This window comes from Eurosta solidaginis, chromosome 3 (genome assembly GCF_040869045.1).
Source record: "Eurosta solidaginis isolate ZX-2024a chromosome 3, ASM4086904v1, whole genome shotgun sequence".
NCBI classification, from domain to species: Eukaryota; Metazoa; Arthropoda; class Insecta; order Diptera; family Tephritidae; genus Eurosta; species Eurosta solidaginis.
In genome coordinates this window covers 266,315,506-266,332,419 of record NC_090321.1, presented here as the reverse complement: position 1 = coordinate 266,332,419, position 16,914 = coordinate 266,315,506, and the positions used below count along the sequence as shown (strand labels likewise).

The 16,914-nt window shown below is 38.3% G+C and overlaps 1 protein-coding gene across 1 annotated transcript; it reads left to right on the top strand.

The window, feature by feature from the left end:
• Window positions 1-3,112: 3,112 nt before the first annotated feature.
• Window positions 3,113-10,012, top strand: LOC137245514 (amine sulfotransferase-like). The gene is made up of 5 exons (XM_067776313.1): window positions 3,113-3,496; window positions 6,949-7,081; window positions 7,140-7,467; window positions 9,577-9,655; window positions 9,714-10,012. The coding sequence occupies exons 1-5, from the start codon at window positions 3,231-3,233 to the stop codon at window positions 9,862-9,864; spliced, it is 957 nt and encodes a 318-aa protein (XP_067632414.1). The 5' UTR covers window positions 3,113-3,230; the 3' UTR covers window positions 9,865-10,012.
• Window positions 10,013-16,914: the final 6,902 nt, after the last annotated feature.

Here is a 16,914-nt window from a genome sequence, read left to right as displayed (position 1 = left end):
AAATTCAATATCAGTTAAAGAAATAAAATTACTATATATTTCCGGCCTGCACTGAAGAGTTCAATCAGAAAAAGTTAGTCTGCTGATATTATTCCATGAATATGAAGCCCTTGTTGAGTAATTTAAGGTAAAAAGATTATATCAGAATATTGGATATTTAAAAAATGTCAGTATGCATAATTTAAAACACTAAGTATCTTAACCCAAGGAATATTTTTATTGGAAGGAAGGCAGGAATATTTTTGGAAATCGATAACTTAACAAATGCTCAACGTAGGTCTGATATAAACGCTTTGTGCCAAATTATTCCCGTTGTAGAGCAGAACCCCAAGAAACTTTAATAATAACATTGTTAATAATAACTAATTTCTGATACCTAGTCAAATGGAATTTCGACCATTACTACACAGTTCAAACTTTTAAGACTTTTCAATGGTAAATCTGAGGACTGTGGCTAGATTCAATATAAGTGAGTTTTGAAATGTACATTTTTCTCTAACACAAATTATATGGAAAAAAGTGTACATTTCAAAACTCGCACTTACTGAATCTAGGCAATAGATTAGAAAATTGAAGCGTGAGGCTGCACTGGTAAACGGAAGAGTAAAGAATTAAATTAAAAAAAAAAATAAAAATTGGAGCACTCAGCTATTGGAAATTTGTTTTAACTTTTAGACTGATTTTATAACAAAATTGGTACAACCGAGCTCTGGAGAAATTTAGTTTAAAAATAATATTCTTATGTAAATAAAACAGAACTAGTTTGGTTTGGGTTTTTCACTAATGTTTAAGTTAAAAAAATAAGGCTTTTTGTTAAAATGAAAGTGTGTGTGTCTTTGTACTTTACCACATACTAAAATTAAAGATTTTACAACGATTTCGACACATTCTTAAATTGCCGAATTGTTTGTAAGCCAATTAAAACTACACAAATTTAGTCCATTTCTTTGAGATTTGGTCCTTTTTTTCGATGTATGGTGGTCCCAAATGAAAACATGGTGTGGCAACCATGTTATCTATATATCGAATGGCTTGCATTTGGTGTAAGCAAGTTGTGCTGAAGAGAATAATGCTTGATGGCACTGATTAAAATCAAAAAAATTTGAGTTTATGTTGCTTTGTAAAGATAAAATTTGTTTTCTTAAACGGTCGGGTGTACGTACGCTAGGTTGGTCCTTAAACATCAAATAAACAACGATTAAAAATACCACATATAAATTTTGATCTCGATTAGAGACGGTCACAAAGACGTCAAAGTTAAGATTGTTCTATGGAGACACAAATAATTAAACTGAATTTATTTTGTTTTTCAATAACCAAAATCGATAAAACTATAGTTGGAGATAGGGCAATGGAGTGGAAAGACAGGAAAAATCGTTTATCGTTTGTTTAACAAGGACCACCCTAGCCTACATATTTATATGCATATCTATGTCAATAACCGCATGACTGTTAGCTGGCAAGCAATGATTATCAAATTGAGTTTGTATTCTATATGAAAACTAAAAATGCATTAATGTGATCCTAAATACAATGCAAACACAGCTCACCTGGTCAAAAGTTTGACCCTTTTTTTATACTACATATGGCCAAATCCACCAAACCTTAGACTTTTTTGGAAAACAACTTTGTTGAAACATGGAGGCTATTAAAAATATTTTCCAGATGCCTTGGTAGACAATGTGGAGTAAGTATAGGGTTGCCAGATTTCCTTTGGGGATATTCAGTACATTCGCCTATTTCAGCTCTAAAAAATTGGGACAATTCAGTAAAAACAAAACATCTATAATTGACAGCGAGTTTTATTAAGCATACATTAAAAAAGAAAATATACATTAATTTTTACATATTTAGGTACATACTATTCATGTACGGCGCCCTTGTGCGCTCATACTTATTTAGAGATCAATAAGTTCCATTATATTCACGTATGAATATCCACATACTGATTGATTCATACATTGTGACATTTACAGTATATATTTATGTATAATAAAATTAAATCATGTTCTACATATTCATGCGGATATGCTTTTTTCCTAATACTTCTGTGATTTTTGTGCCATTTTGATTAGTTGTTGGCCGTCATTGTTTTTTTTAAAATTTAATAAACTCCTCGCAATTCATTTTAAAATTTACTTTTATTTGAAGTTCACTTTCAATTGATTTAACTAAAAGGCGATTTCTTTCTTTACTCCACGCTGCAAACATTAAACTAAAAATTCGCTCAACAGCTGCGTTGGAATGTGGAATTGAGAAAATAACGTTACAAATTTTTTCAAACTGGGGAAAAGAGCCACTATTGAAAAATGGTATCCATTTATTTTCAAAACTTGAACTATTTGTTTCGTTTGTAAGAAAATTTTTTAAGGCAACAAATTCATCAAACAGCATATTTAAATCGATGTCTCTAATATAAAAATCATTAATTATTTCCGTGAATTGAAAGAAATTCATTTCGTTCCCTAAACGAAATACTTTAAATTTTTAAAATTTGTTATCATATTATTGGAATTTTTTGCCCAGATAACTCTTTTTTGCCCAGATAACTCTTTTTTGCCCATGGTTTTTGCTTTTTGCGAAGCACTTCGTTTATTTCAAAGCGTTTGCAACTATATTTACTTTATTTAGTATTTATGTGTATGATAACGAAGTGGAACAGAACATTTGTAAAACAGAACAGGGCGACTCTGATCATGAAAATCAAAAAAAAAGTTTAATCATGTGAAATAACTTCAGAAGTCTTGCGATTAAATTTGTCGAGATAGAAAAATCAGTACAAATCAGGAGAGAATTGTAAAAAATCAGGACATTTGCGTACTGAATTGGGAATTGTGAAAATCCAGGACAGCGAGTGAAAATTCAGTACTGTCCTGCCTAAATCAGTACGTCTGGCAACCGTAAGTAAATAGTATGTATATATCGGCGTAACTTGTCTGTTTTACTTAGTTGTTGTTTTAGGTGTGAAAAACTATACGAAAGATTGGGAAATTAAATCTTGTACGTAAATTTCCAAATGGAGTACCTTAATGTTGACATAAAATTAATTCGCAATCTACAAACTTTCATTTAAATGCCTTACATACAAAAGTAAATCTTTATATATACATACATAACTATTAGGAAACAAGCTGTTGAAGAATAAAGACTTTATATTCCTAGTGCATCATAGTTAACATTAGAAGTCAAATTTATTGTTTAAACTTTAAAGTCACAAAGTCCGTTTAAAAATGGGACAAGTACAATTGAAACCAAGAAGCTTTCCAACAAATTTGCTACGAAAAGATTGGTCCAAGCGTAAAATATTTGGATTAGTTGATCAGAGGTTGGTTGATAAAGTACACGATATGGAGGTGAGGGACGATGACGTTTGGTTGGTGACACTACCAAAGTGTGGTACAACTTGGATGCAAGAGCTGTTGTGGTTGGTGTTGAACAATTTCGATTTTGAAGCTGCGCGCAATGAACGTTTGGAAGTGAGATCGCCATTTTTAGAGTAAGATGACAAGGGAGGGATTTAATGCATATGTTTGTATGTATATAAAATATTTGTATATGGATCTATAGTAGACTGGGTCGAAAAAAAAATTGCCAATGTCCGCCCATAAATTTGAAGATTTTGTTGAGGGTCTCGGAAAATTTTTTTAAGTTTTTTTTTGATCCTTCGAAATACAGCCAAAAAGGTTTTTTCGTTATTTGACGTCCGATTTTTATTAAATATGTCATTATTTTGGCTTTGAGAAGCTTCACATTTCCGTTTAATGTCCTTTTAAGCTATGAAGTCGTTTTCACATGATTAGGTCAGCTAACAAAATTTATTACAACAGGTTTGACTTCCACTATTCATGATATTTGGCATATCTTTATTAACTTTTCAATGCAAACCCTGCAATTTTTCCTCCAAAAATATCATGAGTTTCAGGTCTAAGTGTAATAAGAATCAGGTAAAATGACAGTTGCAATAAATATTGAAAGTGCTATAACTTCTTTGTTTATTATTTTAGTAATATAGTTTCATGGCAACATTTTCTTGAATGTTTATGTGCTTTCCTTTGGTAAGGAAAAAAACATACATTAAGGGGGGTCAAATTTTGTTAGCTGACCTAATCATGTGAAAACGACTTCGTAGCTTAAAAGGACATTAAACGGAAATGTGAACCTTCTCAAGGCCAAAATAATGAAATGCCAATTTTAAAAATCGGACGTCAAATAACCAAGTTACGACGAAAAAACCGTTTCGGCTGTATTTCGAAGGATCAAAAAAAATTTTAAAAAAAATTTCCGAAACCCTCTCAACATAGTCTTCAAATTTAGGGGCGGAAATTGGCAACTTTTTTTTTGTATGGGGGCCAACCCAGTCTAATTTATAGGAAGCTATACAATTGGGTATTTTAACAATGTTGTGAGTTTTCTCTAATCGTGTTCGAAGGTTGTTATAGTTAAACCACTCTGTAGTCAAACAAGCTGGCTATGACATATCTCTAAGCTAGACGAAGCTCATACCTAAAGTCACGAAACTAGCCGTTGTGTAAAAAGTTACTGGTATTTTGAGCATGGCGATGTCCATGGGATAAAATATTCACAACACAGCGTTCTTTTCGTCATTACGAGGGAGCGGTTGACATAATCTCTTGAAAATTGCTATTATCGCAGTAGAAGTCTTAAGCTATATAATATTTTTTACATTTTATTAAACGACACAAACACGAGCAATTTTAGCAACTAGCAGGAATTGAATACCAACCTAAAGAAATACTTCGTTTCGTTTCAGTATGCAACAAATTCTTGTCGACTATTTAAACAAATAAGGTTGCTTGAAATCTCCAAACAATGTGGCAGGACGGCTTGTATTGGAAGCCGTCGATAGGTGAAGGGATTATCTATGGTGTCTTTTTAATAAGATTCTTTAAATTTAAAACTTATTATTTTGTTCTGTCGTACTGGACTAAGCTACTGCGGCCGTCCATGATATTTCCACACCACCATTGAATGTGGTCATTAGGCATCTTACCTATTTTAAACGCTTGTGATTATCAGTTGGGTTTTCATATTGAGGCTCCATTCTGAAGTTCCCCGGACTATAATGAAGCAGTTGATTGTCTCGATTTTTTAAGGTTGCCACCTGGCAGCTCAACATGCACATTGTAGGGGAAGAAAGGCAAGAAGGGGCATGCTACAGGGGACATTTTTTCTTCCGTGCTTTAAGTCGTTGTAATGAACGACTTCTTCAAAACCTTAAAGTTAGGCACTGCCAAGTGGCGGCTTATGCTTTTGGCCTTGAACTACCTGTGCTGACGTATGGCTCGGAAACAATGTCGAGAAAAGATGAGTTATCTTTTGAAGTGTTGGGGGAGAAAAGTTCTCCCAAAGATTAATGGTCTTGTCCGTGATGCTGACGGCGAGTATGGAAGGAGGTTCAATGATGTGCTGTATTAGCTTTACGCAGATATGACAATAGTGCAGCGAATAAAAACCCAAAGGCTTCGGTTTCTAGGTCATGTTATGCGAATCGACGAAGACGCTCTGGCCAAGAAAGTAGTTCAATAGACACCGCTGTTTGGTCATAGGGGGAAGGGAGGTATCCACTCAGTTGGCCGAAGCAGGTGCAGACAGACGTGACCTCCCTTGGTGCTCCAAATTGGCGTCAGTTATCGCGAAATCTCGGTATCTGGCGTATCTTAATAGGAAATGGCTAATATGGCTTAGGTGGTTTATGATGATGTACGATTATGGTGAGTCATCGATAGCAAATTCATAACCCGATAGCAAACAATCGATGACCTTTCGATGACAAATAAATAATTTTTTGATAATAAAACGGTAAAACCTCAATATCGAACCGATAATTCGTCGGTAACCTTTTATGTAGAGCAATTGTATAACTCTACCCCAGTAAGCAAAATCTCTAGTTCAAAACTGGCTCGCGTCTAGTGCATTCGAGAACACTACTAATTTGCCCTATATGTATCTTTTATAAGCCTTCAACTGGCGAATTCAACATGACGATGTCCTCGGCGGTGGAAATCGTCCCCGCTGCATTACCTTTTTTGTAGTTCCGTACTAGGTACCAATTTCCAATTTAGAACTAGTTGGTTAATTTGCACTATTCGGATAGTTCCGAACTCGTGAATAAAATTACAGTTTAGATCTAGTTCTTTTCCTGGTACTATTTCGTAGGTTCCGAACTGGACCGAAATTCCATATGCTGCTTCTAGTTAGTACAAAAAAGAGGACCATTTTCGATAGTTCCGAACCAGAGAAAAAGCGGCAAGTGTAGTCGAAGGTCCTTAAAGCTGGTAGCAATTTTTTTCGTGAATAGCCTATTTCTTAAATAAATGTTAAATATTAAATATAAAAACCCAAACTGTCGATTTTAAAACTGGAGAACGTCAAATCGCTATTGAATAACTATTTATTTGCCACTTTAGGTCTGGTTCCGCAGTTGAAATTTACCTAACTAGTTACTGAATTCCCTTTAGGGACGGTAGCAAATTGATATCTAGTCTATAGCTCCTAGTCTGATTTCAATTCCAGCTTAGGTTTTGAATTCTAACCTTTCTTTCCATTTCTTTTCTTTGCCTTTCCTTACGCTACAGTGTATTGACTAGAATTATGCCTGAATTCTAGTATCCCAATATCGTGAGAAAAGATGTTTATACGTCAAAAAAATTGCTCCTGCTTATAGAGGTCGTAGTAAGTGTATCTGTCAAAGGAGAAGTAGGTGCTATGAGATCTTGTAAGCTGCTCAGATATTCCTTTCTGTACAGATGACAAGTTAGTGGCTATTTACACCCTTTCTAACTACATTGCCCTTAAATAGGCAAATATGCATAACGGGGCCAATCCTGCCCATATACAAAGGTTTCTACTGTATGACATATTATAAGGCCTAGCTTAAATGTAAACTGTAGCAGATTATTTTCTAGCTGCACCATTCAATTTTTGCAGAATGGATTATGCAATACACGGAGATTTGGATCGCGCTCTTGAAAGTGTGGAAACACTTAAGTCACCACGTCTCATAAAGTCGCATATGCCTTTACCGCTATTACCACAACAGCTTTGGTACAAGAAACCCAAGGTACAGGTATATTAGTATTTTCTTCATAAAATATTTAATCAAAATTTGGATTTTATAGACTATTTATGTTTATCGCAACCCAAAAGACCACATTGTTTCAAGATATTGCCATAGACGTAACATGGGATTTGGTTTAGAAAAAACGATCGAACAATATGTTCTCGAGTATATTGGAAAAGAAGATACAGAATCAGCGACCGATTTCGACCATGTAACAGAGTTTTATGCATTGCGTAATGAGCCCTGGATATTCTACACTAGCTTTGAATGTATGAAACAAAATTTAAGAAAAGTTATCGAAGATGTTTGCCAATTTTTGAATAAGAATATAACCGAGGAACAAATGGAGGGAATGTTGCATCATTTGTCGTTTGAGGAAATGAAAAGTGCGTTATTCAGAAATTTTAAGAATGAAAATTAAATAATTTTATAACACTTGAGACAGCCCAAGCTTTTGTATGTATGACGAACGTGCTGAATCGGTATTCTCTGGCGCGCCCTAAACCTGACTTGTTGACTGACTCGCCTTTTCATTCTTTCTTCACCAAATTCATTGTTATCCTTACCCCAATTCTTATCGCTTTCCTATCTCGAAGGGGATTGTTCGGATAATAACTTGTGCGGCTTATCCCTATACGAAGCGATAAGCGAATCCTACTCTCAAAGCTACTATTCGCAAACTTATGTTCGCAATTTACAAAAGTTCTTTATCTTAATGTCTTCCATTTTTTTTTTTGGTTCACGACATTTGCATTCAGTTTAGATGCCTTTTGTGTTTCATGCTTAGTTTGAGCACCGGTGTCTAATCTTACACTTAAGAAGTTTACAATAAAACGAAAAATAACACTAAAGATGGCACAACACTGAAAAGGAATTTTACAACGGATGACGTAAAATAGCTCCAACACATCAATTACACACCCTGTCAGGAAATTAAAACACAAAATTTATTATTTAACGCTTGTTAGACACTTAATTTGATGACGAATGGACTACTTATAGTGCAGTAAGCTATTTTATTTCAGGTTATATTTGCAGAGAGCAACATTTTAGCAGTATGTATTTCTTATGGGCTTGTTTTGCTATTAGCTGCAATCCGCCCGGGTCTAGCTATTTTATCGTGCGCCTAATCACCTGATAGAGCTTTCTGTGTGTTTCGTCTGATTTTTCGGGCTGTAACGACTGTATCAATGTCATCTGTTTATCGAACTAAGAATAATCGGCCATTTCTGGACTGAAAACTTCATCGCAGCTAACTTACCATGGATGACGATCCGAAAGGTATCTCTGTCCTGATCCGTAAGCAAATTTTTGTAAATGGAGATGTGATCTCTAAGATATATTTTTATTATACGCTGCAAGGTTAAACTGAGGACCTTACATAAACAGAATTACTCCGTAATGTTACCAGAAACTCGTTCAACGTGCAAACTAAAAAACCTAATCAAGAGCCAGGACCTGCTTTAAAAAATAACACTGTTCTCTTGAAGCTTTCAAGGCCTGTGCTACATGCTACTGCTACCAGATCTGACAGCTGTGCTACTCTAGAAAGCTGGAGTCTTAACCTGGCGAGAGCAGAGCAGGAGCAAAAAACGTGCTCGATCGTTTTCTCCTCCAACCCACATTTTCTACATCTGCTATTACTTATGAAGTCTCTCATTGTTCCCAAAGTACAATAACACGTTAGAAGCTATTTTCCTGGATGATACTCCCCACCTGTTTGTTTTATGTCGTCCGCAATACTTAAAAATAGGTGCCTTTAAAAAAATTTTCCTTATTGTATCTAGCATACATAATGGCCGGTTTTCTCATGGCAAGTTTCAGTCTCCTCTTTTCTTTCATGTATCAGGAGATAATCCTTAGGAATGTATTCTTAATTACAGCAGAATCTCAGGGCCCATTTTTGTTATGCCTATAACAGTTTCTGGCGGGACCCGATAGTTGTTCAAAGATCTTGCTGCAAATTATAACTCTTCTGTGATAAATGTCGAAGGTTGTCTGTTTGCTATTCTGTACGCCCTAGCCCTACTACTGTCGGAGGTACTACAGGGGCTGGCCTGGTGTTGTCTATCTTCCAAACTTTCCCTTTACCCATAAATTGGTACAAATTATATGAACAAAACAAAAGTTTTGGACTGTAACACGCTGGGACACAAAAAAAGACGTTTCACGGCACTTGAATTTATAATAGTGTAGCGAAATTTGGGGATTATCGATTATCATGTGCATTCTGTTATCGTTCGAATCGTTACACTGTTGAAAAAATAACTCAAATGGCAAAATTTTCTTTATTTACAACATTACTATGGTAGTAGGAATTTACAATTAAATTACGAGCGCACATCAACACAAAATTTAAAATCAAACTGATTGACCATCACTTGGACTGCGCTGCTTTTGTACTCTCAGTTCGTGTCTAGCGGCATAGTGACGTATCGAAACTGCTCATATACTTTCATACATATGTAGATTAACTCATTTGTTATTCATTGCAGAGAATCCCAAAGTGAATCATCATTGGGAGTATGAGAAGATCCGGGCCAAACATAATGTGACAACCTACGAAGATAATAAGTAATTATGAACCCTAAATATATTGTAGTTTCTTGGTTAATTTTATATTTCTCCAAAGTTTCATACGCCGTGGTTTAGCAGAAGGCTACAAAGACGAATTGTCTGCTGATGTTATAGCCAAAATGGATGAATGCATAAAAAATAAGCTCGAACATTATAATTTGAGCATGAATGAACTGCTTTTGCTAGATGCTGAGACAGCTGTGTGAAATATTTTTTTGGTAACGGTACTATGGTGCATTTATAATCAGGGATCGTAATAATAATACTTAAGTTTTATTAACAAATCGCTCTTTAACCAATAAGAACTGAGTTTTATTTTTCTTTCATAAAATAAAGATTTTATTTAGTCTCTCATAGCACAACATCTAAAAGTGACATGAGTGTAAGGAATCCTTGGAAGAGATTTGAGTTTATAAGTAGCTGACATGTTTGCCTTGAGTTCCTGTTTGGTTTCGCTCATTTATACTCTACCACGTACCTTGATTCCATATTATATTGTTGTTGTTGTTGTAGCAGTGCTTCGCCCCATCCAATAGGTGCTGCCAATCACAAATTTTCATTAATGTCCTCTAACGGGAGTCCAAGGAAACTTGCTGTTTCAACAGGGGTGGACCATAATGAGAGGGATGTTAGAGGCGTTCGTTCCACAATACAGTTGAAGAGATGGTTGGTGTCATGTGGGGACACATTTCAAGCAGGACATTCATTTTGTATGTCGGGTTTGATTCTGAATAGGTAAGACTTTAACCTGTTACAGTGCCCAGATCGAAGTTGAGCTAGAGTGACGCGCGTTTCCCTAGGGAGTGTGCGTTCCTCCTCTGCTAGTTTTGGGTATTGTTTTTTACTGGATTCGCCGGGCAAATCCTGGTCCGACGCCTGTTTGTGGATATCACTGAGGACCTGCTTGTGCTGTATAGCTTCATACGGCTGTGTTCTCAGGTGCCGTATTTCCTCATAATGCTTACGGAGTTGACCCCTTAAGCCCCTGAGCGGTGTCACCTCATCAATGGGATGTCTGTTGGGATGCCCAGGTTTCTGGGTATTCAACAGAAACTGTTTGGGTAGCATTTCATTTATCTTCCTAATGGGGAGCATTCTCACCTCTTTATGTAGATGGTGTTCTGGGGCATAAGGAAACAGCCCGTAGCGGCTCTGATGGCGTTATTTTGGCAGGCTTGTATTTTCTTCCAGTGAGTAACCTTTAAGCTTTCAAAGGGTTTAATTGTAATGCCATCAACCCCCAACTCCCTTAGTTTTTCCATCATGATTGAAAGATTCACTGAGTCAAAGGCTTTGCTGAGGTCAATTGCCAACATTCCAACATACTTTTTTTTATCTAAATTTTCATAAATAAACTCGGTGCAGTTGATACAAGCAGATAGTGTGCTAGATTTTTCCGTAACTCCAAATTGATTATCGCTGATTATTTCGTAAGATATAATAAATTGTTTTAATCTATTTAATAAAATATTTTCAAATACCTTGTCAATCGTACTCAATTTCGTTATTGGCCTATAGTTTGAGCAGGCCTCCTTAATTCCACTCTTGTACATTGGAACTGCTGATCCGATTTTCAACTCTTCTGGGTACTGACCACTTTGAAAACTTTCGTTAATGAACTTTGATAACAGACCAGACAATTGTTCTTTAAATTTTTGTATCAATCTGACTGAAATGCCATCCGGACCATTGGCCGACTTTGGGTTAAGGGTAGTGATTGCATCTCTTACTTCTTCAAAATCACACTGACTTAAAACAAAAAGATGTGATATTCCATCTAAAGGCTCAGGGGTGCGAACCCAGGGCATATGGTGTGTCAGGCGGAGCACGCTACCATCACACCACGGTGGCCGCCATATATTTCATTACGCATTATTCGAAGAAAATAATCATATACACGATTTATTAGAACAGCCTCACTTTTCGGGATTTCATACACAGCTATATAGCCGCATTGAAAAGTGCCCTAAGCGTATTAAAAAAACGAATAAAAATGTTAAGAAGCCGTGGTTAAATAACGAAATTTTAGCCGTAATTAAAGAAAAAACAAATATTACAAATTAAGGAAGAGATATATTAACAACTTATATTTTGAAAATCCATTTTTCGGTGATGACAAAGGTGGAAAGGGACAAGTTGAAGACATGTGCTAGATAACTAAATCCCTCTTTGCCTAGGTTTTTAAGCATCGGCATGGCTACGCCGTCTGAGCCCACTGATTTAGATGGTTTAACATGAACGATGGCATCCTCAACCTCTTTGGCGGTGATGGTAATTGGGGACGCGCTGTATTTATGTTTGTGTGCGCGTCTGTTGGCCCGCCGTCTAACTTTGTCCACCGTAGAATGCATTACATATTGTCGGCAAAAAGCACTCTCAGGGGTCGCCGGGGTCGTGCTGTCTTATAAGGCCACTTTCTCTCGCTAAATTTGCGGCCTCCGCCGGAAAATGAGGCCGGATGTCCAGAATTATTCCGGCGGGAATAAAACGAGTAGAGGCGGATTCAATGAATTTGCGGAAAGCACGTTCCCCTTGCCGAGCATCAGTCGGGATAAGAAAGGCAGCAAAGCGATTGTCTTAAAGTATTTGTAGTCATCCCACGTTACTTTCTTAAAGTTGATGAAAGTGTAGTTATAGGTAATGATGAAGTCGGCGGTTCACTCGAGCGAAAGGAGTATAGGCTGTCAGTTGACACAGTTTACTAGACCTGCGCTCACGATGGATAGATCTGGCGAACTGTGACAGCTTCCTACCATACGAGTGGAGGCGTCTCCGTTTATTGTGCAGAACTTCGTTTCCTCTATTTGGTCCGGCAACATCTCACCCCTGCTGCGCCTAAGCTAATGCGATTATATCCAGTGAGTAGTGCTCTGATATCAGGGCGGTATCCACTGGGGCAACAAGTGACAGGAGGGATTTAGATGTTGATTATTTCTAGGTTTACATCGCCTGATCGGACAGATATGCCGTGACATTCTAGGACACTGTCCCTGCGGCCGATGTTCGGATCAAATAGATTGTATTGCACTGAGTGGTATACGATAAACGCGAGACCGCATCCATTTCCGCTCTGGCAATCTTTTTTGTGGACGCTATACCCAGAGCAGGTCTGCAGAGCAGATCTTGCTGTGAGTTTGGTCTCTTGAACCGCAGCAATGCGGATGTTATGCAAATGGTATATTCCCGGCCATGCTATAAGTTTCAAGTAGGGCGGTCGTGGAATGGCTTAATATAATATTCGATGGGTGCGTAAGACTGAATCATGTAGCGCACTCTTGGAGAACTGCTCGTGTAGCTTTCCTACCAAAGGCGGGGAAGATCGGTGACGTGTATCCCAAAGACTATAGACCCATTAGATTAACATCATTTCTGCTCAAGATCTTTGAGAGCCTAATAGATGTGTACATAAAGTCCAACGTGGATGAAAAGCTGCTCTCCACAACACAGCATGCGTACACCAAAGGCAAGTCGGTAGCCACCGCATTGCATAGGGTAGTAATAAGCATAGAGAAATCCCTGGAATATAAGGAATATGCTCTAGGAGTCTTCTTGGATATTGCCGGGGGTTTCAGTGATGTTTCTAAATAGGCGATTATGGATGGTCTTAATTTCATTAATGTACATCCAGCCTTAACCAAATGGTTCGGCTGCATGTTAAATTACAGGAAGATTACATCATAATGGGGATTGTACGAGGCTATGAAATCAGTGGACAGGGGCACGCCGCAGGGAGGGGTGCTATCACCTCTGCTGTGGACGCTGGTCATCAACCTATTGCTCAGGCGATTCGATGAGGGAGCCGTAAAATTTGCGGCTTACGCAGATGACGGTGCAATTGTCATAAGTGGAAAGTGCCTTCCAACGATTAGTTCTTTAATGGATCGGGCGCTTCGGGATATTCATACCTGGGCACCTAATGTCGGGTTTAAAGTTAATGCGGAGAAGACGGATAAGGTCTTCTTTACAAAGAAGTACAAGGTCCCAAGTTGGACCAGGCCTAAGTTAGGAGGGGTGACCTTACAGGAGAAACCTTGCACAAAATATTTAGGAATCATCCTAGACAGTAAACTAGCATGGAGGCTCAACGTGGAGGAGAGGGTGAAGAATGCCTCAACGGTACTTTATGCATGTAAAAAAATGCTGGGATGTATGTGGGGCTTATCGCCCCCTCTTTATCATTGGGTTTTTACAGTTATTGTAAGCGATATGCTAAACTATGGAGTTCTTGTTTGGTGGAAAGCCACACAAAAAACAACATACCTCAAAAAATTACAGGGGTATGCAGACAATCAATGCTAAGCATTACGATAGCCCTGTAAACAACCCCGAAGGCTGCACTGTATGCCATTCTGCACATTCCACCTGTAGACCTGGTAGCAAAGAACATTGCGTTAACAACTGCAACCAGGCTCGGTGCCTCGGGGCAGCTTGAGCGTCGACCATACGGCCAGAGTAGTATAGCGTCATCAATCACAAGACGAACAGACTACCTGATTCCCTATCTGCGCTTCGAGGGAGATCCTAAGGCCACAATAGAGGTGGACAGTTGGCGCAAGGGTGCGCATATGGCGGACGAGGCGATACACGTTGGAGTAGGGTCTACGATATACTGTGCTGATCCAGAAATAAGCAGATCCTACCGGCTGCCAGTTTACTGTAGCGTTTTCCAAGCGGAAATATTAGCCGTAACCAAAGCAGTAGAAACCCTGGAAGAGAATAGCTTAAGCTGCAGCTGTGTTAACTTTTATATTGACAGTCATGCAGCAATTAAGACAATAATCTCGCATAGCACAGCATCTAAAGGCGTGTTAGAGTGTAAGCAGTCCCTGTAGAGAATCGGGACAGGGTGGAGCATACATCTATATTGGGTCCCGGGGCATATGGGAATAGATGGGAATGAAAAAGTGGATGAACTAGCTAAAAAGGACGCATCCCTTGAAGCTTGCTCCGTAGACGTCCCAATTAGACTGGGCGAGATTAAGCAAAGGCGAGAGGTGCACATGATCGACCAAGCGAGAAAGGCGTGGGTTCAAGCGCGGGGCTTATATGTAGGTCTTACAACCTTAGACTAACAAAGTTGCTTCTATCATTACAAAGAGAGGACTGTATCCTAATGACGGGTATTCTGACTGGACACTGCCCTCTGGCGTCACATGCCTTTAAATTAGGCTTGCACAGTGATAGCAGATGTAGGAAGTGCAGGTTGAAGGAGGAAACGATCGAGCACGTTCTGCGCTCGTGGCCTGCACTTGCCAGGCTAAGACTCCAACTATTAGGAGTGACACAGCTGTCAGATCTAGAAGCAGCAAGTGGCTTAAGTCCTAGGAAGCTTCTAGTATTTGCCAAGAAGACGGAGTTATTTTATAACATAGGTCCTGGTTTTTGATAGTGTTTTTCAGTTTGGTCGTTAAAACAAACTTATGGTAACACTACGGACACAATCAGTCTATATGAGGTCCTCATGTACCGGCCAGTTCAACCTAACCTAACATAATCCTTGCTCTTGAAAAATACCAGAAGTTTTCTAGGTCCTACTTTATCTGCTGCCTCGACTACGCCGGCCCGAAATACCTGGAGCTTGACCTGGCACCCAAAATTAATATCTTGTTAGTATGTCCATCATGGGAGTTTTTTTCTTTTGGGATATGAGCAATCGTGTAAGTCTTATAACAGAGGATTTGCAAATGATCTTAATAATTTTGAAGACTCGCGTTTCCTGCTTGATGGAACATATGCATCTCCAGTCTCCTTTTGATTTCTGCCAAATAGATTGGGAAGTCTACAGTCAATTTCTCGAGTGCTGCACCCTCCCTTGCATACTCATAAGCCTTTCTTTACCTTCTATTCCTTTAAGGCCGGGATCTTAGTAAACATATATTGAGCGACTTGAGCGCATCAGAACTCTGTTTGATGAACTATCCATATACATATTGACCAGACTGCAGCTTAACCCAGCTCCCTCTAAAATTTCTGATGCTTGCTTCTTCATGGCTACAACTTCCGCGTGAAGAGCACTAGGGGGATTTAGAAGAATGTAGGATCTACTCATTTCTATATCGACACAGTGAACAACAGACGTGGCCCCTTCCATTAATATAGAACCATCGGTATACACTTCGATGGTATGTTCAAACCATTTTTACACCCTCTAGTAAAGCCACAAGATCTCTTTCGAAGCTCAGGAAGGGAGCCATGCAGTCGGTTCGCCCTGTACATTCGAAGCACATGATCCATTAGAATGGTGATTGTTTGGCAGACATCTACCATTTTTGATGGCTGAAACGTTATCTGCATACGCCATAAGTCTGGCTGTTCTCTGCCGAACCGCCTAATAAATTAGTTGATGAACAGTGTCCACAGCATTGGTGATAATACCCCACTTAGTGGCGGTCTTTTGTTTACAAGGTTAACATGGAGCCGATCCAATTTGTTAAGGATGGGTGTAGCTCAATTGAGTTGAGACTGTCTACGGTTGCTCGTTTCGAGTCATTGTTGAAAGCCCGGGCTATGTCAAGAAAACACCTAGGGCATATTTAGGGAATTCGCTATCACGGTTGCCGCATTGGTCTATTTGGATAGAAAATTATCCTTTTCAACTCCATTTTGTACGCTGATTCTTTTTTTTTTAATTTTTTTCCTTTTTCGGCTGTAATCAAGATTGTTTGTTTTCACTGATGAAAAAATATTCAACACTGCCCACAGAATTTTCCTCACCTTCACTAGCCTTATATAATATACAATTTACCTCAATGGATTTCTTACAAAAAAAATTGCTGTCCTCAAAACGTAGCCGAACAATGGGACTTCACCTAGCAGATAATTTAGAAAAGTGTTGGATCTTGAAGCAAACCAATGTTCGTTAATTTTTGATGAAACAATCGGTCAATAAGAAAAGCTTGTTTTTGTGGCTTGATATTTCGATCGGGTATCAAACACTTTTCGCATATAAAAGAAATTTGACTGAGTTTTCCACTGACGAAGACATTCTTGTATTGAAAACTAAATTAAAGCATGAGACTAATTTCTTTATATTAAGTGCACTTCCCTGCAAAAAACGCGAGTACTCCATGCATGCATGTATCGAGTACTCGCTATGGACCAAGCGGGTGCTCCAAAATTAACCACAATTCATACAAAAAATATGGTCCAAATAACATTGCGATGTTGCGATGAAAACAAATTGATGGGTTTTAGGAATTCCAAGGCTATTGTGGAAAGTGTTCTTCACACTGCGATGGGGCTATATTTTATATTTT

Coding starts and splice junctions, on each gene's coding strand:
- LOC137245514 (XM_067776313.1), top strand. CDS start 3,231: ATGGGACAAGTACAATTGAAACCAAGAAGCTTTCCAACAAATTTGCTA. Junction 3,497..6,948: donor GTGAGATCGCCATTTTTAGA/GTAAGATGACAA, acceptor CAATTTTTGCAG/AATGGATTATGCAATACACG. Junction 9,656..9,713: donor ACAACCTACGAAGATAATAA/GTAATTATGAAC, acceptor ATTTCTCCAAAG/TTTCATACGCCGTGGTTTAG.